The sequence below is a fragment of the Pelecanus crispus genome, chromosome 20, assembly GCF_030463565.1.
Source record: "Pelecanus crispus isolate bPelCri1 chromosome 20, bPelCri1.pri, whole genome shotgun sequence".
Lineage (NCBI taxonomy): Eukaryota > Metazoa > Chordata > Aves > Pelecaniformes > Pelecanidae > Pelecanus > Pelecanus crispus.
Window position 1 is genome coordinate 2,313,427 of NC_134662.1, and position 24,997 is coordinate 2,338,423.

The 24,997-nt window shown below is 40.7% G+C and overlaps 1 protein-coding gene across 4 annotated transcripts in view; it reads right to left on the bottom strand.

The window, feature by feature from the left end:
• AP3D1 (adaptor related protein complex 3 subunit delta 1) overlaps positions 1-24,997 on the bottom strand; it is a 44,302-nt gene that overhangs the window by 13,564 nt on the left and 5,741 nt on the right. For all 4 annotated transcript variants that reach the window (XR_012831781.1, XM_075723891.1, XM_075723890.1 and 1 more), the window contains exons 2-17: positions 16,627-16,722; positions 15,834-15,914; positions 14,956-15,036; positions 12,897-13,004; positions 11,845-11,974; positions 10,328-10,467; positions 9,977-10,050; positions 8,062-8,111; positions 6,225-6,274; positions 5,752-5,800; positions 4,842-4,987; positions 3,131-3,279; positions 2,808-3,038; positions 1,204-1,435; positions 571-716; positions 289-430 (exon numbers count right to left, since the gene is read on the bottom strand). Coding sequence is in view for 3 of the 4 variants with exons in the window: in XM_075723891.1 (XP_075580006.1) it covers positions 289-430; positions 571-716; positions 1,204-1,435; positions 2,808-3,038; positions 3,131-3,279; positions 4,842-4,987; positions 5,752-5,800; positions 6,225-6,274; positions 8,062-8,111; positions 9,977-10,050; positions 10,328-10,467; positions 11,845-11,974; positions 12,897-13,004; positions 14,956-15,036; positions 15,834-15,914; positions 16,627-16,722 (1,905 nt within the window). In the remaining variant the exon portion in view is untranslated. The remainder of the gene's footprint in view (positions 1-288; positions 431-570; positions 717-1,203; positions 1,436-2,807; positions 3,039-3,130; positions 3,280-4,841; positions 4,988-5,751; positions 5,801-6,224; positions 6,275-8,061; positions 8,112-9,976; positions 10,051-10,327; positions 10,468-11,844; positions 11,975-12,896; positions 13,005-14,955; positions 15,037-15,833; positions 15,915-16,626; positions 16,723-24,997) is intronic.

The following is a 24,997-nucleotide window of genomic DNA, read 5'->3' on the forward strand; positions in this document are numbered from 1 at the left end:
TCCTAACAAGGGCCAAGTTTTTATAATATCTTGCTTCCATTTGGACAAGATAGGCAAGCTAGACTTCTAGGAGAACTTTATATTGGATGTATTCCACAATGCCTAAAAAAATACCTGTATTCAAATACATGTATTTTGTTCACATAGAATCGTTAGATTTCCTGAGCTGCAGAGAGCAGAATGGCCCCCTGGCTACACGGAGAATCCACAACAGCTCCAACTGCTCTAGTACCACTTACAACATTACTAATGAATTATGTAGGGAAAAGCATTTTAACATTCACTCACTCTGGCCAGTTCCTCTTCATCTATTTCTGGCTGTCTATGTCTGGAATGCCTTTGTTCCTCATCATGAAAAATTGTTTTGGGCTTTTCATCTTCAGACTCACTGTCTGATGGAGGTTCATTGATCCAGGCATCAAGGTCCAAGCTGGTAAGAATTGCAGTAAACAAACAAATAGCGTGACTCAGTACCCCTGAGTATTTCAGTGTTTCTCCTCATATACTTAGCTTTACTATTTAAGAGTTTAAAAGTTTAAATAAGGCTTTGGGAGAGAGAAGAAACCTCACCCCTCTGGAACTGGTACTTTCTTCTGTGCTTTAGGAGCCACGGGGTTCAGCTCACCAGCAAACAGGGCTATTACTTCCTCAGCTACAGGTACTTCTTTTATTTGTAGCTTCTGAATATATTTTATTAATTGCAAGATGCAAGAAGCCTAAAAACAAATGCAGAAGTAATTTGAGAATTAACATTAACAAACTGAACCAAAAAAATCAACTGCAATGAATATCAGCAGAAGACAACTATTCTACTCCGTCAAGGGAATTAAGGGAAGCAGCATAACTGCAGATTTAGAGCAAATGTAAAAAAATCCATGTTAACCCTCTCTTCTACCTGGGTCCTTATGTGCTTGCATAATTTTAAAATTGAATTGTTTTGCATGAAATTCTTGCAAGCAGTCTTCAGAGGTGGCATCGAACTGGAATAAGAACTGGGCTCTGACATGGAATGTCACCACTCTTCCCAGTCCTCTAGTTCTAGAGCTTCTCTTTTACCAAGTTACAAAGTACAGAATAAACGTACCACTCCATTGATAACAATGGCTTATATGAAACATGCACGTCCGCAGAAAATGACATACGTGCTCCAAGACAAATGAGAGACTTTGTACGGTAAATTCTGAAGTAATTTTGTTCTCTTACCCTCTCCTGAACTTCTAGATCTGCACTCTGTACAAACTGAGGCAAACGCTCAATCATCAGCTGTGTAATTTCCTGAGCTGCTTCCTTTTCCCCAGATTGCTCTTTCTGCTGTAGGATGGATGCATAGAGCTTCACCATGTTCTGGACATAAACTGCCTGGATGTGGCCTGGTAGAGTTGTAACTTTAGGCCTCAACATTGCTTCTAAAGTTTGGTTTGCTTCCTCCAGGTGTCTATAAAGACAGAGTGGACAGATGAAAGACAGCAATTGAGAAATTTCAACATTTCATCAGTCTTCATGGAGAAGAATTTTTCAAAAACCTCAGTTGCAGTACAAAGTGCTGCAGAAAGACAGGACAGACTACAAACACATAATCATTTGCTCTCTGCGCATCTTCCCCTTCCAAATTACAGTAGTAACATGGCACAGAAGAATTTACAGCTTTTTCCTTTTACAGAGGGGAGGGACACCTCAGTTTCCACCTTTACGAGTTCAGAATTCGCTCCATTAACTAAGCATTGCACTTGTAAGTGCCAACTCCATTGACAGTCTGGATCTAGCAGCCCAACTACCTTCCTGCCATTCTGTGCTTCACCACTTGCATCAACGAGGTTGTATTTCCAATCATTTACTGAACAAAAATAAAATCTAGTAGGCAATGCTTAATACAAAGAACACAGATCGTAACAGTTGCTTTAATAAGTCTCATGGCCTTACTCAAAACTGTCTGCTCACAACTAAATGGAAGATGGACAAAAAAGTTGCTGGTCCATTACAAATGGAAAGCTAAAGTCCTTTCAAAGTAAAAATGTGATCAAATTGAAAAAGGAGAGTATGTTCTCTTGCTTCTTAATCTACAGTGTTCTTTGCAGAACTTTTTTAATTAACTGAAGATCTGAGCCATATCAGTGTTCCCTAAAAATACCACAACTACTATGTGAATTTAAACTGGAACCAGTGTTCAGAGTGAAAATTACAAGAAGAGACACCAAGCCAGATGATAAAAGGAGACTACAGCATCATGGCCTGTCCAGCTTACCAAAATGAAAGCTAGGTAAGCATGTGTAAGCACACACAACTGAGAGACAAAAACACCTATTTAAGCTAAAAGGCACTGTTGGCACAAGAACATTGAGAATTGCGCTACTGCGGGTACAGATAAGTTTTGAGCAAAAGAGATGATTTCTAATCCCCAGAAAGATCAGGTTCTGCAAAAACCTTTCAACAAGGGCAAAACAGGGAGGAGAGCAAAAACCAATTCAGTCAAACATGGGGACTGGATTTTGCCTGTGATGTAAGTGAGGTTAGACATTAACGGTTAAGGAGTTCCTTCAATGTATTAACATCTTACTGCTTATACCCACAATTATGCCTTCCTGCATGAGTGGGCAGGACTACAGAGATAAGAAAAAAGACCAGATATTCAAAATGAAGTATCCATCTTGGTAGAAACAGCTGAGGAGGCTTATGGGAGCGGTAAAGAATTTGTTAGCTTTAGGGTACGTATTCTGAACTATCCTTCTCTCAAAAATACTTTTCAGTGACCTGAATCTTTGCCTGAAAGAAGCCGCTCAAAGCACGTCAGGCTTTCTGTTTGCACTTACTCAGAGAACTCCCCACATATCCAAGCAGCAGCATAAAGCACCTCACAGATCCCATTTCTCTGGGTGTTGCTGGCTATGAGATGAGCATTGTCCAGAAGCATGGCCATTTGAGAAACTGCAAATTTACGAATAGCTTTAACTCTGATAGCTACATCTAACATCTGAGCTGCTATAAGATGCCCATGTCGCGTGCCTTCCAACCGGGTCAGCTCCACCAAGATGCTTATGTACCTACAAAAAGTGAAAGGGATGCAATTTTATCAGCAGACAATCATGCATTACCATTGCTGATGATCTCAAAGGTGACATATAAAAACACTGACCATTCAAAGTTTGTGATATATTGGTAATTGGACTGACTACAAATATCTATGATTTTGGTCAGCAGCTCATCCCGGTACGTCGTCCCTTCTGCTTTATCCACGTGAATCATCAGTTTCTTCACTATCTCCATCAAGTTCTTCTTCGATACCTGTTAAAGAGTTATTGAAGGGTTGAACCAAAACTAAGCCATTGCCCATACTGTCAAGTCCTTCTAATTCCATTAAAGCAGCTGCTAGCTCTTTGACAGACCTGTGTCACGTGTTAACGAGAAATCAGAACCAGCTCTCTAGGCCCCAGTTTCAGTCCCAATTGAAAAAGGAACCTGTTTATTTCTTATCAATGTTGTTATTAAAGCAGATCCAGCACAAGTATGCAAGACCACGCTGTGGGAGAGCTGAGAATAAGAATTACTAGCAGCAATACAGAAATCCAGGAGAAAATTAATCTTCTACTCTGCCAGGTAGAAAATTTCATGGTTTAAAACATTTTTGCTTCTAAACTAAACAAATTTAACAGTCATTAACATCCAATGGAATTCTAGCATTTCAAGACATAGCTGTATTAACTTGCTCTGGAAACTTATTTGTCCAAAGAAAGTGACCAAGATATTCAGTAAATATCACCAGTTATTGTGACTCACTGCTTCCAGCTATGAACTCTCAATAGAGACACGTTAAAGACACCACTAACAAAACACATATGTAATAGTATTTCTACAGTCATTCACTACACAGCACTCTTCCTCAGAGGCAGGGTTGAGCAAAATGGTAGACCTTCTCCGAGGTTATCTTTTGACTGCAGACATAACAAGCAGAATTTGAACTCCAAGAACTAAGAATGAACTCCAATTCTCTTTGCAACAACATCAAAACCACTGTCCTGATCAAACGTTAATGAAGTTATTCTCCTCTCATGAGGAGTACCAGACAAAAGGTGTCCTCCTTATTTTTCACTTTCTCCTCTAAAATAGGAAGCTATGAGACCTATCTATCACAACTCCTTTGTGAGGAGGCTCCTTTGTGGGGGGGCACAGACTCTTGAGTGAAAGGCACTTTGCTATATAAATCATAACCACAGCCCTTTCAGAAATCGGATGTTGTCACTACAAGGTTGCCCCTGTAGCCTACGCACATTTTATAAACTACCCTGTACAGCTGCAGAATGCATGCACAAAACTGGTGGCGTACAGGAGACCAAACAGAATGAGAGTCTGCACATGTCATTAAAAGGCATAATAAAACTTACAGTGAAGGGCAAATTTGATAAAGCAGCTTAAAGCTGCCTTCTCCTGTTGTTTCAGAGTGTTTCAGACCGCGTAACTTACATCAACCTGAGCTATGGTGTGCTGCAACGTGGACTGCAACACAGAACTGCACAGACCTATCCAAATATGCCTGTGGTCCACTTTAAACCTAGACTAAAGCCAGAAGGAGCAGCTAAGGCTTAGGCATTAGAAAAGCAGCCTTCTGGGTGACTTCCACAGTGCCCGAACTCAGAAACTCCTTCCAGTCTGAATCAAAGTTTTTTAAAGTCCTCTAATGCCGTGCCAGATCTTTTACTTGTCAGAAGCGCCAGAAAAGATATGGGCGTTATTACCACAAGACTACTGGGGAGAGGGGAAGAAAGTCACATGTTTTTCTTAAACATCAGCCTCCTAAAGGGTCACAGGGGCTGGAGAGGAAAGGAAATGAAATATATGTAGAAACATACCATGCCATATAGGAGATCTAAAGCTCTGAGTCGGATAGACTCATCTTTGTCATCCAAACATTGGAGAATGAGATCCTTGTGAGACTGAACTGATTTAGGATGCGTTTTCAGGATTTTGGACATAGCTAACAGTCCCAGGTATTTCACTGTGAAAGACAAAATAAAACTTCTTTCCAAATATAGAAACACTGTTTTGTGTTGAGCATGAAATCTTAATACCAAGTGCTTCTACCACCTTTAATACACTCAAAAAGCCACGATGAGGAAGAGAACTTTTGAGAAACAGTGTATCACAGATTACAGTCTTTGATTTCATAATCTCATATACAGGCAAGTAATTACATATATATTCTTCATTTCAGTCTTCTTATACCTCAAGTTTTATCACTGATTTATATAGAAACTATGGGTTTTGAGAACACGCATCCTAGGATGAACACAGCTTTAAAAGCACCAACAGGACTGATGTATGAAGTAGCAACCTTGTTCTCGACAGGAAAAATTCGTAAGGCAGGAAAAAGGTTTGCACAAAAAAAGGATTTCCCAGTGTTCTTTGCAGTCACTAAAATAAATTACACTATAGAAGACCCCTCTCTACTTTCCAAGCAGCAACTTTATAAAAAGGGAGAACCCAGAGCATGGAAAGAGAAGTGGTTTAGACTTACAAGACCACAAACAGTAGTAATAATGATCTCTTTTTTTTTTTTTCTTTTTTTTAAAAAGTTCATTATAGGAAGTGCTATCAAAAATTATCTCCACATTTAAAAACCCAGGAACTGTTTATGATGTACCAGGCACTACAATACTGAACAAGCTGTTTGGAGAAACAGCTCATTGCTCTAAGACTGCTGCAATTTATCCCCAGTGGCTGGCTGCTAGAAGCTTCCATGAAGACAAGCAACATACTTACAGTTCTGGTCAGAATCTTCTATCAATATCCTTAACTTCTGAACACAAAGCTGGAAAAAAGATCATGTCATGCTTATTACAAGCCTTAAAAGTCTTAATTAGAATAACTCTTCATAAAGTTTATTCAGTACACAAGGAAGCATTGTGACCAAGACCCAGGGCCTTTAGTAAGAGGGTCTTGTTGCATTAACAGATTTCAAAACAAAAGGAACCTCTGTATGATTGTATTGATAGTAGCAGCTGAATAAGAGAGTTAGGAAAGCTCTAAATGAGAAGAATCTGCATTTTAGAGCAAAGTAAATAAGAGACTTTATACAGGAAATGCTCCAGTCCGTAGGCTTCCACCTAAGTGAGAGCGCATGAGGGAGCTACTGCTTTAACTTTTGGCAGAGGAACACAATCCAATTTCTCCATGGCACTTGGTATTACACAGTAGAGCAGAACAAATAACCCCACCGAACCCCAATGCTGTACCTGGATGCTAGCGCTGTGATTAGGCATCCCAGAGGACAGAGAGATCAAAACTGCAATACACAAGCACAAATTTCAGTTAGTATTTCTGTTCTGAATGAATGCAACAACACAATACCTAAAGGTCAACAGCTAGCTCAGCTCACAAGGAAAGATGCCAGTTTATTTTATTGTTTGCCTGCCTGCTTGGACTTTTGGGGGGTCTGGGGGGAGAAGAGAAGGTTGTGAACAAACTCTAGTTTCATATACCTTAAGAGTAATAATAGCAGGGCAGGAGAAAAAGTGTAAAGGTAGGAATTGCTGGAACAGCCAGGTCAAAGCTGCTTTTCATTACACTTTGCTCTCATTAAGGTTTACTTTACTGATAGCGTGTAGCAGTCAAGGCTGTAAATATGTCATCAGCTACAATGTTTAAGTGTGCACTTCCCTAATGTAACAAGATGCAGCAATGGATGCTAGAGTTTAATGTAATTAGATTGGAGCTTTAATCAAGCCAGCAAGAGCCTCAAGGCACAAATCAGGTCCCATTGTTGATTATATTGGACATTTGTAAAGCCTGGCAGCACGCAACCCCACAGCAGAAAAGGTGGCGTTATCTTGTTAACTGCTGCTGCCACACAGCACGTCCATGGCAACACCAACTCTTACCGAGCCAGTCACACACACTGACCTTGGTGACTAAAAAGTATAGCGGCATCTTGCTCTCAATAATCCTGCTGAGCTACATTTCAGAGAAGGTGTGCTGGATGCTATCATTTCGGGTCATGCAAAGAGCTGGCAGGTCAAGGTGCTGCTCTAACACAGGCACACAGCTTCATATCTCATTTTCTGAATTTGAGTTTTACATGCTCAGTTGGTTAGAGCATGGTGCTAATAATGCCAAGTTCACAGGTTCAATCCCTGCTTACTGCAGTGGGGTTGGGCTCGATGATCTCTCAAGGTCCCTTCCAACCCAAAGCATTCTATGATTCTATGATTACTGTCCCCAAGGTGTCCTGGGTGCGTGAATTTCCCTTCAACCCACAAAATTATCCTATTGTACCTCAGCGAAGCACACCCTCATCCACAACAGAATTAACCTCCGTGTTATTTTTTCCCCCTATCATAATGTCATCTCACATTTCCCTGAAGGAATGAACGAATACGAAGTGAGTGACAGATCACTCTTTCCTCTTTGAACTGACCCAGTACAGCAAGTTCCTGCATCATTATCCAAACCGCCCACAAGAGACAGGCTTATGGCCAAACCGTGGCTGTCGATAACCCTCTACTTCCATGCTAGGCTAGGAAAAGTGCCAAGTCTGAGCTGGAATACTGTGTTATCCCTTTTTGCCTTTGTTTCTCTCTCCATCCCCATTCCGGAGTTCACATCCCTCCCCCAGAAATTGAAACTGTAAATCAATTATTCCAATTACCTCCTTTAAGGAATTATACCAAGTTTTTAAGCCGTGAAATTGTAGAATTAAAAAATAAGCCTGCTCCTTCATCACATAAGAAAACTTTGCCAATGTTTCCATGGGGTACCAGAGTTTTTTTAACTCTATTGCTGCTGGGATATTTTGTAGTTCTAGCAACACTTAGGAGCTTGCATATAAATAATCACTCATCATTTGTACTTCGTTTCAGCCTTTAGCAAATACGACATAGCTGTAGTAACTTAGCCTCATCGACTGACAACAAAGGATTTCAGTTACAGTTACACAGTAACACAACTCAAAAGTCTGCCAGGCAACTTATTTCAGTTATAAAATACATTAAGTTAAAAAAAGGTTTACAGATGGTGTTAATTGATGACAAAGTTCATAATGTTTTTTTCTAGGTTACAAATTTCAGTTCTCACCTGCTATTACTGTGTTCACACATTCATATAAGAGAGACATGGCTGAGGTGCTGAAACAGAAATCAAGTATTTTAAATAAGGAATAAACCCAGCACATTTTGAAGAGTTGTCAGCAATATCTTGGAGCTAGTTAACACCTTTAATTACACGAGAAATTGCCAGTATTCTGCTCCATATACCTTCAAACTAGATGAAATGATTCTCACTCAAAAACTGTTGGGGGAAGGGCTACGAATGTTTTAAAAAAAAAAATCTTCTCTGAGAAGCAGCAAGTAACAGCACTGTAACGCGAGGAACGAGGAAGGAAGCGGTTACTCAAAACCTCAGTACCAGTTACAAAGCACCGAAGCAATCTTGTCCAAAGATCAAATCAAATCCTCTGCCCAAGGTCAAAATTCACGGTAAGGCAGGCAGATGGAGAACCTCAAGTCTGTCTCGCTCCAAAGCGAATGAGCCATGCCCAAACAGCAGACTCTTCTGGCAGGTACACACTTGCTCATGCCTGGAAGCGAGCAACCCATTTTCAATGTCCGATTCCCCCCAAAACTTAAAATTCAAGACAACTTTTGCCAGTTGAACGCACATACGGTGCAATTCTGAGGATTTCAAAGGTACTTACAAATCCTGACCTACACAAGAGGGAAACACAGCAAAACCTCAGAAGTAACAAAGGAGCAGACTCCAGAAGCAAGGTCTGCAAAGGTAATGAGCAAACAACTCTGGGGGCAGCCGTCAGGAGCGACACGGCGAAGGTCACTCAGCACCCCGCATACGTGACTCTGTACGCTCTGAACCAGGACAGTCACTTTTTGCTCCCCGTGCACTTCGTGGTGTGTGGCAGGGTGGTTTGCCTTACGCGTAAGTGATATGAGATCCAAAATGACTGAATGGAGATCAAAGCGAACAGGATTAAGTCCTCACAAATAATAACATGAGTGACTAATGCGGGAGTTGGAGAGGAGGTAGAAGCAGGATTGAAGACGTACTGTTCATCTTCCTGCTTTTTCTGGTGAAGTACTTTTTCTGGTGAATTTGTATCTATCTCTCAGGGCTGCAAAACCCCTCTTTGATTATTTGGATGCAAGGCTGCTGGGTGGTCTGCTCTGAACCAGCCTTAAAGGTATACTAGGAAGATGGACAGAAATTGTTTGGCTAGAGCTGCTCTCATGGCTACACGGATACCCATTTAAAATTCGCTCACTCCCATCTATCTTCTTGCTCTGCCACATGAAGAGAAACAAACCTTTTAATTTATCAACTCATGCATAAGATCACACTTCTTTTTCATAACTGGGAAAATACATGTATTCCCTCCAAGACATCTACTTTCCGATTTCAGTTGAGAATTTGATCCAAAACAACATTACAAACCAGCTTTAACAAGGGACAAGGAAGTATCTTCAAATTTATCTAATCTATATTTTGGACATATATTAAGGGAACCTTTCCAAAACCGTCTGGGCTGACAAAGGCATGAGAGAGAACTTTAATATACTCCTTGTCATGCTGCTTTCGTGGGTAAAGGCACTCCCAAAAAAGTCAAGAACCAATGTGTGGAGGTGAACAAAAGAGGCAAATATACAGCTGAGCCCTTTTTAAGCCAAAGTTTTTATATATTCTGCATAGTCATCTCTGGCTTAAAACAAAGTGAAAGGAAAGCAAATTGCTCCAATTTTCACGCATGCTTTGGAGAAATTCACACTGACAGTCAGACACCCAAAGACTTTCCTTTAAGGTACTTTATCTCACTCAGGTTTTTCAGAAACGGTCCTGATGTGATCATCTTTTGATACATGAAGCCAATATATCGAGACTCAAGAAGAAGTTCAGAAATGCATCCACAGGCCTAGCTACTGACCTACCCAACGGGCACTTCACCAACCCCAAAAGACAAGGTGACATTTGTCATACATACCTATGGATGAGGTTGGTCAGAGGCTCAATCAGTTTCTTTCCAAGCCTAGGTTCTAATGGAGTAAGAGCACCAAACTATTAAAAAAGAAGTGCAGAGAAGAAAGTGATTTAATAGCTGCTTTTAAACAGTATAAAAACATGATTTAAATTGCAGCTCATTATATTTAAACCAAGCTACATTAAAATATTTTTTTCCTCTCTTTCGTTATGTTCGCAAACACTAGAAGATATTCCTGGTTTCTTTTTATTTGGATTTAATGGTAACTATACCTCCAAGCAAGAAATCTATTTTTGCACCCAAGGTAATTTAATGAGAACCCCAATCCTGTAAACATAGATCCAGAATACTTGCCAGTTTTATAATTTTAATGAGAACCCAATTATTGGTTGATGACGTCATCAACTTGAAAAAGAGTGGAGCAAGGGAAAGGTAGTTTTTGGGATTGCGTCGAGCCAGCTCACAAATAACATTTACTGCAGCAGACTGCACACCTGGGAAAAAGAAGTGGGAAAAGCAGAAATCTCATCAACGCCTTAATTGTGATTGAAGTTTCTGGTGCAGAACCCCCAGAACAAAAGCAGCTAAAGATCCAGATTTGTGCGTCCAAGAGGAATGGTTCAGCCTCATTACCAACCATGAGGTAGTGAACTAAACACAAGAATGCAAAAACAAACTGAGAAAGGATTTTATTTCATTTTGGCTATTTTCTAATGTATCAGCAAGCTGGGTATCTGCTTTGGGCCCAGTATTAGAAAGAACAGGACACTGCCAGCCTCCTTCCCACTTTACTGTGGATAGCTTGTCTGTGGGGCACAGACAGCATAGTGATCGATAATCCTACCCACCATCAAGTTTCCAAAGACTTTTGCTTCTTTAAAATGTATTATTTAGACATGTTTAAATACAACACAAAAATAATGAATCCTTAAACAGTCCGACTGGACAAGTTCATTCCCTTCTAATTGCTCAGCCTCTAAATTGATTGTTCTCAATTTGGAATCTTTTAATCTAGACAGTCTGGGTTTTCTAGTAGAGAGCAGTCCTTTTCTCCATAAAGCGTAATAGGTATTTTTTTCTTCTGTTTGCAGATGATGGGGGTGGTGTTTTGCTTTCTTTAAAAACATTGTCCCTGGAAGACGCATCTTACATGCCCTCACCAACTTAGTCCAGCACACGCAATTAAATTTCTCCTTCTAAACACACACGCAAATCAACTGGAGATCACAGAACTGCACTGCACACAGAATTCTTGAAACAAGCGTACGGCATTTTGGTGCAGTGAGGGAAGATCAGCACCTTCCGGGAAGACTGAGTGAAAGTGTGAATGTGATACAGAGCAGTTGCAAATTTCCTGTGCTGCAGCTGAATAGCACTGACGCAGTACTGAAGGGCCCAAACAGCAGTCTGGACTCAAAGTTTAAATTTGAAAAAAAATAGAAAAAAAATACATGAAGTGATGTGAAATTATTTTAAGTACATCCACGGCAAGCCAATAGCTGCAGCTTTGTAAAAGAGCACAGGAAACAACAACAAAAAAACCCAAACCCTGAAATCAACTGAAATATTTTCAATAGCCAAGTAAGCAACAAACCAGGAATCATTAAGTAGCTTTGTCCCATTAAGGTTTAATCCACTGATATAGTTTCAATAGCTTTGGGTTTGAAGAAAGAATTGGACATTTTCAAGAATATGTTTTTAATATGGCAACATCTGTCAAAACTTTCATATGCTCATCTACCTATTAAACAGGTGAATCAGTACCCAAAAGATGACTACAGCATTTTTCATGTATTCTTCTCTCTGCAAGCTCTAAAAGCATGCATACCTAGATGTTTTGGAGCAGAAGCAATTTGCTAAAATCCACTCACCGGGATCTGGATCTTCAAGTTTCTCTTTAAGGCGAGGAAATGCGGGACGGAGGGACTCTGGGTATTTCAAAAAAACTTTGTACATGATTAACACTGCCTTCTTCCTGATATAAGGCTTTGTATGAGACATCTGTTAATGAAACAAGTGCAATCAGGCTCTTGGCAAATTTGTGTTTCCAGAGTTCTTCTCAAGATCCTTATGTCCACAACCACTGTCTCAAAATTTCTTTCTGGGACACTCAACTACTTTTCAAAAACTAGGCTTTGAGGGGAGAGCAAAATACTGTCATTTATCACCAAAACTAACAGAAATATTCAAGGTAAGCCTCTGTCCTGGTTTCGGCTGGGATAGAGTTAATTTTCTTCCCAGTAGCAGGCACAGTGCTGCATTTTGGATTTAGTAGGAAAATAACGCTGATAACACGCTGATGGTTTAGTTGTTGCTCAGTACTGCTCATGCTAGTCAAGGACTTTTCAGCTTCCCATGCTGTGCCAGGGGCACAAGAAACTGGGAGGGGGCACAGCCAGAAGAGTTGATCCCAACTGCCCCAGGGGCCATTCCATACCATATGGCGTCATGGGCAGTATAGAAACTGGGGGGGTTGGCCGGGGAGCAGCGATCGCTGCTGGGAACTGGCTGGGTATCGGTCAGCGGGTGGTGAGCAATTGCACTGTGCATCACCTGCTTTGTATGTTGTTATTATTATTATTATATTGTTATTATTATCATTACTCTTTTACTTTATTTCAATTATTAAACTGTTCTTATCTCACCCCAGGAGTGTTTCTCACTCTTACTCCTCTGATGCTCTCCCCCATCCCACCGGGGTAGGGGCAGCGAGCGGCTGCGTGGTGCTGAGCTGCTGCTGGGGCTGAGCCACGACAGCCTCTTGCACTAACTAAGGTCTGTAAAGGTTCCCCAAAAAACCCCACAAGAGCAAAACATCTGTTTTCACATGTAACAGTTCTAAATTTAACAGATATTTACCAGATTCGAACAGTTTAACGTTCTTTAATTACAGGGAAAAGTTATTTCAATCTTATCAACTCACCAGTGTCATGATGTCATTTGCCAAGTCCCTGGCAAGATCTGGAGTAACAAAACAGGACAAGCCAGTCAGTGCAACTCCAGTATCATATTGGTTAGGGCTACTCAGATCCTAAAAAAGGAAAAACGGGCTCAAAAATTTAAGATCACACAGGACGTGGAAAAACAATTTTCTCAAACCAATTTCATTCACTCAACATATATAAGACAGAGCTTCATGGGAATATTTGTATCAACTATTAACACAAATGTCCTCCAACACCTGCTAAAATACAGCTAGCCTGGGGTTTAATAATGGGCATATCTAAACAATAGATAGGTGACTGCAACACAAAAGCAATTAGAGATATCATACCTTGGTGTTGTTTTAGGAATGGCAAATAATTTTTAAAAACTCATGACATGATCACAAACATGTTTAAAGTCCTAAAAACCTGGTATTAAATATGAACCCTGCTAAGCCAAAGCCCAACTGTCACCAAGTTGACTGGGAGCAGGCCCTCTTGTCGAGTGGTTAACCGTGTCCTAGCTTACTCCCTCTATTAGAGAAATGAGATTACTTTCCTCCAAAGCTGCTGTGACAGTACCGTAACTTTCAGTCCATAAAGACGTAACACAAGCTAGCATGTAGAATACATTTTATTGGTCAAGTTTCCTTGGACTTATTTGTAGTCAGCATCCTACATAGTCTTTCAGGTATTCCTAAGCTTCAGACTCTTAACAATACTAATATTCGTATCTGAGTATGTTCAAGTACAGATTATAAAACCAGACCTCATTGAATACAGAGCATCAGAGGATCAATCCTTAACTGCAATTAGGAAACAAAAATACCAGGTGAACTGCACAGAGCATTCCCACACGAACTACCGGAATTAACTGTCCAAATTGACAGGTACCCGGAGGCTGCTTTAGGAGAGCTAAACATAGCCAGGCCTTCCGAGTTCTGTGTCATTTGTATCTCACTGTAAAACCTTTTGCAGGTAGTCAGAAATTAGATTCTACTTCAAGATTAATCAAATCTGCTTCTTAAAGAAGCAACAAAACTTTGCAATTTATCCTGGCTTTAATGTATTTTGAGAACTGGTAATCCCTTAAAATACAAAATTGCTAGATCAATGAAACATGAAAAAGCATCTTTATTTACGCCTTTAAGTAAAAACTCAGGCACAAAAAGGAACGAATAGCCTCGTAAGTGACTGAAATTCAGTATACCAATCTCCATAATAAAGAGAATGGATGGATATTATTAAAAATATGCAATTGTCAGAGCAGAACAGTTTCGAAGATAAAGGGAAAAGCACTAGTTCTTTAGAAAAGATACTGGATAACGCTCCACTGATCTTTTTTAGGCAAGTAAAAGACATTTTACCTACTTAAATGGTAAAAATGTAGGCACATCTTGTACTGGAACGGTCAAGTTTTAAAGCAGTGATACTTTAAAAAATTAAACTTAAGAGCTTTAAAAAAAAAAAAATCTGTATTCTGAAGAATAGGAAGAACAGGAAAATAATCCTGCAACCCAGTAACTCTGAAAAAATCCAAGTCATAAAGCTCTATGAAAATGAATACAACACACTTTGGGACATTTAATACAGAACACAACTTCACATACACTCTTCACCAGTTTTATACACAATTATACTAAACAAGCCAAAAGCCTGATCTGTCATTACCAGAAAAAACTAGGCCCTCGCAGACAGAAATTTTGTGGAGCCAGGTGACTGTTCATTTTACTTCAGGAATGGGGACATTTTTCTTACCCATTACATTCTTATAAGGGCTGCCTAAGAGACTAGCAACATTAACAAAGGTTATTGTCACCATTCACTGTGATGAATAAAGAGAGCTGCTACGAGACAGCACGAGGGAAGCCTACGGACAGCTCCGGAGTATTTCATTAATCCTTCGGCTTGTGGAATGAGAGTAGACTGTAAACTAAGTAAACAGAGTTCTACTTAAACACCTTTAGATTCTTAAAAGACAAATACTTCATACAGATTTGAAGATACAAGTAGGGAGGCAGTGCAAGAAAAAATTAAGAACTGAAGTCAAAAGTTTACCTTTCGGATCTGATTAGTAGTCAACATAATTACATCAGTCCCTTCATGAAAGCACTGAGAGGCAGCTAGGTAACCAATTCTCTGTAAAAAGGCAAGGAGAAAAAAAAATTAAAAGTAAGTTCAGACAATGTTTAGATGAACAACAACTGGTAGCTTCATGAGCAATATTAAAAAGATGAACAATTAAGACAGGAGGTTTGCATAACAGAAAAGGCATGACAGGGTTCTCTATTCTTTCCTGATATAAACCCCCTTTTCTAATCTCGGACAAGTAACTCCTCCAGGGACAATACATCTATCTTAAGGATATTAAACTAGCTTCACCTCCTCTACTTTGTTAGAGCATACAAGTTCAACGATCATGAAGATGTAGAAATAAAGTAGGACTGTCAGTAGGAGAAATGGACAATGCTACATACATTTTGTCTGTGTTACATTTAGTACAAAGCAAGAGTAACACTCCTTGAATCCTGACTTTCAGGTGCTAAAGCCCAATGGAAACTATTCCTTACAAGGTAACATTCTGCCCCATTTGGTGAAAAAGGTCTGCAACACAGAGCATGAACAAGACCTTTCAAGAAAAATTATAAAGCTAAATACGGCTGCTACTAGGGATCTTAGGTGGTCATCTAAAAAAAAAAAAAAAAAAAACACACCTCTGTTTTTTCACAAAAGGTATTTGACAGCTATTGTCAAACATTTGGCAGAAAAAGCCTATACTAGCAGGTCAAGTATTGTCCGTATACTAGAAACAAATATGGTCTACTTCCTTTCCATATTGAAGAAAGCAAACCAGAAGATGATGTACCAATGCATTCATTAAAATACAGTAATGAAACAGCTTGTCTAGTACAGTTGTAGTTACACAGAGAACTCACTTTGAATGTAAACTTCGATGCACTCATGACTTCAATAATATTGAAAGCAGCCCAACTGATGTCATAACCCAGCATCTGCAACTGTGAGCAGAGAAGACAAGATAACTTCTGAAATAAGAAACTCAAGAAAATAGGTAAAGATACCTCAGAAAATTTAAGATGTAACAAGAGTCCAAAAATAACACTTTAAGACATCTCAAGTTTATGAGTAATGTTACATTCTATGTCACTTGCAGTAAGCGAAAGAAGTCTTGAATTTCCACCAGAAGCAAGTTTTAAATAGTTTGCATTAATTCCAGGTACTACATATGCAGTTATATATATAAGCATCATTGTGAGGGTTTTTTTTCCTGGATTTTTTTTTAAATAAAAACCAGAACAGAAATAATTCTTCAAAAATAATTCTTTAACAGTATTTCCCTCCTCTCCTCCTCGACAAAGGACTGTGAGAGAAACAAACACCAATTTCAAGTGCTCATGCAACTGTGTGATAAGAAAGAATCCAGCTGAAAACAACTTTTTAAATTGGATTAGTTTTAAATCAGATTAGCTTCCTCACCTATCTCAATAAAAGAAAACTGTACCGATACCAGTGCCAGCACAATGAACAGAACGGGAATACGCAGACTGACGTCAGACACACTGGGGCATTTTCACCTGCAGCCTGCACTTACAACAGGCTCAGAAACTGCAGCCTAAGAAAAGCAGGCATTCAGACCGAAGACTAGCTCCTAGTCAGCAAAAAAGAAAAAAATAAAGATGCAATTACATCGTATCCCAGCAAGGCACTTACATATGTAAGTTTGCAGACTGCGTTTGCTTTCACTGCAATGTTATCCTGCTTCAGCTCCTGCTTGATCTCATCAATGCACTGGGAGATGTATTTTGCCTGAGGAAAGCAAACAAACAAAGAATTTGTCCTCATTTACCAGTTTTGTAGATCTCCAGCACGTCAGTGGGGAGAACCAGCAGAACTCATCATTTGCAAGCACCAAACCTCACACACACACGCTATTTAGGTAAGCACTTAATTCTGATGGACTACTCATTAACAAAAAACATCGCAATTCTATTACAAAACTAGAAGTAGTACACCGAGATGTTTCTTCGGTGGTTTCCCTTCTCCTCCCTCTCCCTCACAATTACACTGTTCAGTCCAGAGCTGTAGTTTCAAAGATTTGTGAAAAAAGTCGTCCGATGGCGATCGTGTACCTAGGGGTCTGAACCAAACCCGCGCTCCGCCGTTCCTAGAGCACGCACTCGTCACCTCCATGGAAGCCAGAGATCACCCATTCATCACGTGACTAGAAAAAACTGTGTCAAACGCTATTAATAGCCCACAAACTTAGAGGTGACTGATGAAAATACTACGAGTAACTCTACTTTTGGGCACGGCACGTCCGGGCGGCACTGCAGACGCGCGCCCCAGGAGCCTTCCCGCGCGAAGGGACGCGGCGCAAGCCTCGCGCAGGGCACGGGTACCGCCGGCTGTAGCCCTCGCCGTCCACCCCAGCCACGGCAAGGCTGCCTCCCTCCCCCGTTCACCTCTTAGGTGCGCAATTTTGCCATTTACACACCTTGATAAGCAACAGTTATTTGTATGAATTTCTCGGTAATTCAGATGTCAAAATGTTTGCATTTAAATATCGGTCCTTTATTTCTTTCCAAACAATCACGTCTGTGCTTGTGGGAGGGATGTGGCAAATGCATGATTTACAAATAACTGTACAGATTTTACTTAGCTTAGTTCAGTCGGAGATTCTTTCAGTTCACAATTAATTACGATTTAAGTACTGAAGGTGTCTGCTACAGAAATCATGAAAATTTAAAAGCAGAGAAATAATCTCTCTTTAGAAAGCCACACACGCACTAGTGCATTTCACATTCAATATAAATAAATCAACTGCCAGAGGAACCAGGTCAAAAACAGATTACCCAGTTCCACAGTAAAATCCTGCCTGCATACCATTACCTTCCACCAAAAAGATATTTTCAACATCGACATCTACTGGCCTGCCTTTAATTAACATTTCTCCCCTTTACACTAAATTTTCTTTATTATCCCAACCATTCATTGGTCTTTTACAATGTCCTAGAGTGATACTCATGCATCAAGTCATAGAAGTTTGCTGCTAGAAGCAGAGAATGTTATTTTTAATTAATAGCAGGTGACAATAAAAAGAAATTGTACAAGGTCTGTAGTGCAAAGAGACACTGCAGTGATCCAGGTGAGGAAAGGTAGCAACTGAATTTTAATGCAGGGACTTCATACTCCAAGCAGCAGTCACCTAACAACAATTTACACTGCTATCATTTAGTCTAGCGATACCAGAATTAGAATCCACCATCAGGATGCATGGTGAATACAGATAATTCGGAGGAGCAGCAGCTTCACTGGCTGAACAGCTTCTACAGAAGCAGGATAATTATTTGGCTTTTCTCTCAAACCTTGCACTTCCAGAGGGATAAAAGCCAGCTCCTCCACGGCATGGGTAAGCTCAGATGGAACCACAGTTGTTATTTTGAGACTTTTGGTAAAAGTCTTTGTTGCCCTTCATGGAGCTCCTGTCTGACCCTTTCCTGCAGCCTGCTGAGGTCCCTCAAACAGCAGCCCTGCTCTCCAGCATAACGTAACTCAGAAGGTCTGACAGAAGAAAGCCGGTAAATGAATTTACTTGAAGAAATTGAAGATGTTCCTAAATGCCTGCATTTGGGGTAGAAATACTATCTTTGCAATGGGAATTTTCATGTTAAGGGTGGGAGTGCTACACACCAACCAACCCTTTCCTCTACAGATACCCATCTGTCCTCCTGGATATGGGCGAGTGGATCACATCTGCCAAAACTGGGGATGGCATTGCCCCCAAATGCTTAACAGTGTAGTGTCCAGGTGACTTCTCCCACGAAGCAGAAGATTTGGGATTCTAAACTTGTCACCTGAGAGCGATTCAGGTCCAGACAGCTGCCACGGGAAGTTTAAACTCTTCATTTGAAACTAAAAAAACCCTTCAGATAGTAGAAAATACACACTTGATCAGAGATGCTGAAATGACGACTTATACAACAATGCAACTGATCTACAAATACACTGTACCTAACCTTGAATATTTTATGCACACATAAGAGTGCGCTGGAACAGCGTCACAGAACCCTTCGCACGTGTCTCTCACTGCCGCATCTTGGCCAGCAAGGTCAGCGCTGTTCTCAGTGCAGAATACTAACACGCAGGTTCTCAGTCTCTATGTCCGTAACCAGAAAGCATTATTGTCATTTCCCATAGCATCTATCCCAAAACTATTTAAACATTAGCTTAAGTTTCCTGAAAAACTCTTAGGAGTTGAACGCAAACCGCTGTGTGACCAGGAGGAGGAAAGCTCAATGACGCACAGCCCGGATACAGGCTCCCGAGCCGCCAGCCACACTCGACGCCCCGCAACCGCCAGGCAAAGCCCTGTCTGCCAGTCAGCCTAATATAACGAGCAACTTCCTTTAAAGCGGGTGGAAAGGTACATTACAGAACTCGGAATTGGACCTGAAACTAAAATAAGGGGTTTTGAAAAGCAGAAAGAAGTCCTTCTAAAATAGCCGTACTTCAAATCCTAAAACCCTACAAGGAATGAAAGACCCTATATATAGAAAGCTTGAAAGGATCAGCGGGTATTAACTTTTCGTTAATCTCTGTGGAGTGGCACTGTCATGAATGAGCAATATGAAGAAAACTAATCTATTTAGTCTCCCACTTACATCTGAAACCTAACCACCACAGCCTAGCCAGATTCCCTACCATATTCAACACCTGCATAAATACGAAGGAAACAAGCATGCACGCACGGATCTCTAGCGAAGCTCCTCCCGGTCCCTGGCTACGGGAACCGCTGCCGTCTGCAACGCGCCGGGCAGGGCTGCACCAAAGCATCCTCATGCTGAGCGCTGCCCTCAGGCCCCACGCCGCAGCCCGCAAGCTGCTCAATTCAGAGAGCCGAGCTAGGCAGCGAAAGGGAGAACTGCCACTTGATGCAATGAAGGAAAAATGGTAATCGCTCAGCAAGGCCTGAATGTTTGCAGGAAAAACAACCCCAACATTTACATCCAGGACAAAATCTGGATACTTTTCCCAGCATTGACTCACTGATAAGTTTTTGCATAAATCCTTCTAATATAGCAATTTCCTAGTGTGGTAATTAAAAATAAGCACTTCCCAGGATGTAACTGGCTCAGTTTTTCCTAAAATGCTTTTGAGATGCCGTGAAGAAAGAAATGCGAAAGGAAAATATTTCAGAATTCATTTATGCCCAGAGTACTGAATATAATATCAATATATTTCTTAACTATTAATTCCTTACTAATTCTGCGACAGTCTTATCTGAAGTCTTCCCAGGATGCTACTCAATTGCTCACACATTTTGGCCGGTCAACTGAGGAGCACTTCTAAGTCACAATATTTATAGACCTTTGGACATTCCCAGCCAGACTGCTTTGAGCAAGCAAGGCAATTATAAGGAAGCCTTTCACTCCCCGTGTAGTCGAGAACAAGCAGGGCCATTAAGCGAAAGAACACGCTCAGAAGGATGGCAATCCAGGCAAAGCTGCAAGTCTGCAGTCAAAAGCTGAAGGGCATATGATAACACCGGGAAAAGAGCTGAGAGGAGCTCTTTTATTCTTGCTAGGCTGCCAAGTGGGAAAGGAGCCTTTCCCAACTCAGTGGAAAAGGCTCCTTAATGAAACACTACGGCAACCGCTGCGGTGATTGTTTTCTCTTGCATATCCCTCAGAAGGGGGAAGATGACACAAACGCACTCAGAGCAGCGCAGCTAAAACCCAAGTAAAGCGCGCAGATGTTAGCAGTAATTACTCAACAAAGCTGCGAATCCAGCGAAGTCGTAACTGCCATTTCTTAATGTATTCCACCAAACAGATGCAGTAAGCGTTTTATATCCATTAACAAAATACACACGCTAATTTTTAAAACAAGCCCAAATTCCTCAAGAATTCCAAGACCTCACCCAGAAAATATGTGCATTTAAACTAGCACGAGTGGCTAAAATAAGAATGAAAGTATCAAGAATCAAAGACACAATCCCTTTGAAACAGAGGGAGGGAAGAAGGGAAAAGTGGGTCATGGAAAGAAGCCAAAATGTCAGTTTATAGGATTTTTTTTTCATTTCCCAAGCCATGTTTTTTGAATTAACTTTGAGAAACACTAAAACTTTATTCCAAGAGCCGGCCAAGACAGAACTTGGGGTTTGCTGACAATTTCAGAGAGGTTCACAAAAAACTAAGATTTTTTCCAAGCAGTGTGTGAATGAAGTTGAAAAAAATCACTAACCTAACTGAACAACAGTTACATTCCTAGGAAATATCACTCACTCTGCTGTACTTTTGTCAGCTGATGAGAAGACACTAACGATCAGAATGGATATCACTACAGAACCTTTACGTTAACTTTAAGACTGTTGGAAATGAATAGCTTTCATGATTAAAGCAGCTGTACTCTTATCTCAACCATATGCCATCTTCTGAAACCAAGAGACAGCAAACTCATACTCTTACTGCTTCGGGTTACAGTCCAGCAAACCCAAGGCAGCAGAATCCTCCACTGAAGTCCTTGTCAGGATCCAGACTCAATCCACCGGATCTGCTGCAGCTGATTTGAGATTCAAACCTGTCACTTACTGCAACAGCAAACTGCCTTCCACCCAGATGAAACAGCAAACCGCCAGTGAACACCAGTCCCTATTTCTCCTTCACTTTCAGGGTTAAATACAGTGTTTTAAGGAAAGGATGATTAACAGTGGAAGCCACAAGGAGCAAGATACGATCTGATGTCAATGTGCAACTATACCATTCTAAAACAGAAAAAGTTTGGAGTAAGTCGAACATAAAAATAAATAACTGAAATAAACACAAAATGACATTTCTTTTGTTTTAAGCACTGTAAGAGTTCTCTTTTTTGGTAGCACTTTGAGATGTACGCTTGCTATTAACTCCATGAAATCACGCTGAGCGCAAGCACATGACGATCTCACATGAGAGGAAGATGCTCACTGCTCTAACTTCCAGAAAACCAGCAACAACTGCCCCTCCTTTTTTCTTTTTATATTCTTAAGATATACTACCTGTGGGATGCAAGCCATGTGACATGACCACAATGCTTAACACAAAAGGCAGTTACACCACAGACACCTTGCGGAGGCGAAGCAACTGCTGAATTTGTTTTTCAGGCAGAAGATCCTGTTACAAGCAGAGCACAGCTGCCACCTCCTAACTTAGAAAGAAGGCTGGAAAGAAATACGTAGCACTTGCCAGGCTTCTATTAAAACCCCAAAAGCTGTACTTCACGTCAAACACCACTCAACTAGTCAAACAGAATTTATACACCTATAATTGACTACAGTACCTGAAACACAAGCACTGTACCATGACAGCACAGAGTAAATCAACTCAAGTAACAGACAAGAACATAAAAAAAAAAGCTAAAACATGCTGCTTTCCACTCACTTGGACACAGCACTAGAGGTAAGCATATTAGATGTTAACTTCTGTCATACATAACTAAAAATATTATTTAAATACTGTAGAAAGAACTATTTGAGATAAGTACAGGATCCTTTGTTAAGACTACTCCATGGCTGGATAGAAAGAGAATCCAAGGCATATGCTATCTCACAACTAACTTCACTAAAACCGTAAACCAAGCAAATTAGATAAGCATGTAACAGAATATGAGCAATAACTGAGAAACTGCACAGCATTCATTTAACCAGGTTTGCAGCAACCAAAATAAAATGGTGCAGAGGGTGGTCAGATGCGACAAAAAGCTGAGAAAACACGTTACAACTTGAAAGGCATTTTGAAAAAGTCAAACTTATCTTTCACTCAGCTGTTGATAAACAGTATTGCTATACACGTTTGGACATGTCTTAGTTTGCCTTTGCTACTCAGCTTTCCAGGGATTTATTCACTCCTGTTGTAGGTAGCCTTAAGATCCTAGACTGATGTATTGTTCTCATCAGTGATAAACACTGGAGGCATGAAGGTGAACCTTTGCCGTTTCATTTGCGGCAGTCTTCTCCTATATTATTTATTAGAAACATGATGCATTATCCACTACTCCCTTGTCTATTACAACCGAAGTGAGACAGCAAGGCTCCTTGGCCAAACGACACTGATGGACGAATGCAAAAAGTCAATTTATACTTTTTTCTTTTCTTAATGTTTACTGAAGTTATACCTACCAACTGAAATTTGGCATGATGCATCCGTCTATCCTAAATTGATTCATAAATGAATAAAACCCTTTGAACCTTATTTTAAAAATTCAGAGAGATGCTAAGCAAGTAGTATACACCCACCAGTTTCAGAGCAGATGCTAAACAACCCCAAACCACCACCGCGCCATAAGGCACTGCAGAAAAACACACGCGATCTTCCGAACAGGTACGGAACACAGAAGGATTGGCGTTCAGAAAAGAAACAGATGTAGAGTTACAGCCGCTTGTCCAAAGCGACTCCGAGCGAGGCCCCGGCCAGCGCATGCACCCCGAGGGTGCCGCTGCCCCGGACGCGCCGGGCACTGCGGCACCAGCAGCATCTCCCTGAGCGCCAGGCTGCTCTGGCAGCCTCCCATGGAGAGCGCCTTTTCGGTGGTTTACCCAAAGATAATTGAAGTATTTCATGCAAAAGAGCACCCATGCAGGGAGCTGGAGCACAGCTACGCAAGCCTGGACCACCTCCCCGGGCGGGCCAGCGGGAGACGCCGACAATTAAGTGGGTATTAGATAGCAAAACCCAAAACAGTCCCACATAAATCCGTAAGCATGTATCATCAGCAAGGCTCTAGAGATGTCCCTTAACGTATCTCCAGTCTGATCAGTCCCTGAACATAAATACGTCTCCAGTCTGATCACAGTATTTGTTAATTTAATTGCACGGCAATTAAACAATCCTCAGGGGCCTGTGCTGTCTAAATCACACCTGAGCAGACAACTTTTAAGACCAGAGAGATGCATCAGATAAAAATGCTTATCCCTGCAAACACAAGATGTACTCAAAACTTTTACATTACCATGCAAAAAGTTGTTCCAAGTACTTTTACAATAGATTTTTCAGTTTGCTAGTTCCAGACATATTTCTGTGCATAGCTGCAGGCTTTGAGAAAGGTAGGCTTCGTTACAAGCACGCGTTTTGTTGTACGTATAGGAAATAGTCACTTCCTCCTAAGGAGCTAAAGTAGCTAATGTTTCCAAGACTCAGCTGACTGGAATTAGTTCAAAGGGAAACATCACAAAAAAAAAAGATGCTTAATGATGTATTGATAAACATGTAACACTGAAAATATTACAAAGATGTAACACTGATTTGTGCAAAGCTATGAGCACATCTCAGTTATGGAAAGGTAAGAAGGACAATGAAGAAAAAGATGGTTTGCGCCCAACACTGACTTCCTAAATGCAGTACAGTACAAATATTTGTGTAATTAAAGTAAATTTGTTCACCTGCTCCCTGTTGTACAATCATACCACTCGCTCTACACAAACTTACATTCCTCAAGGCTGAAGCTTAGTCACACCAGATAGCTGGAAGTGATATATTTTATGCAGCCTGAATTTGCCGTGAAGATTGAGCCCACCAGAAGAAACTTTCAACATCCCCACATTGATGCCTACTTCCCTTTATACACCTTTTCACATACGAATCTCTCAGGGAAAGCTAACAGGTTTGAACATCTAGGTCATAAAATAAACAGCAATAAAAAGGAAACGGCTAATACAAAAACCAGCGCTCAACTATGTGGTCTACAAACTCCATTTCATCAGCCTGCTGACCGGTGACCGAGGAGGCAAGCTGGTATGAACCAAACATTTTTTCATGCCCAGTTACACTGACTCGTAAGTATTATCAGTTGCTTTGAACGTATGCTTCTTATTTAAAAAAGCACTCAACTGCCTTTATAAGCCACTAACACTACCACTAACCATGTTCTTTTCTGCACCTTTTACCTCACTCAAGTATCTGTACTTCCTGCCACCTGGTTTTAAGCAGACTCCCCTTTAGATTACGAAGCACTTCTATTTTTCAGCATCAACGATCAGGTTGTTTTAATAACCTAAGGAACACAAATGCTTCTTTGTAACTGGTCCCATGACTCTGTCTTTCTGATGCAT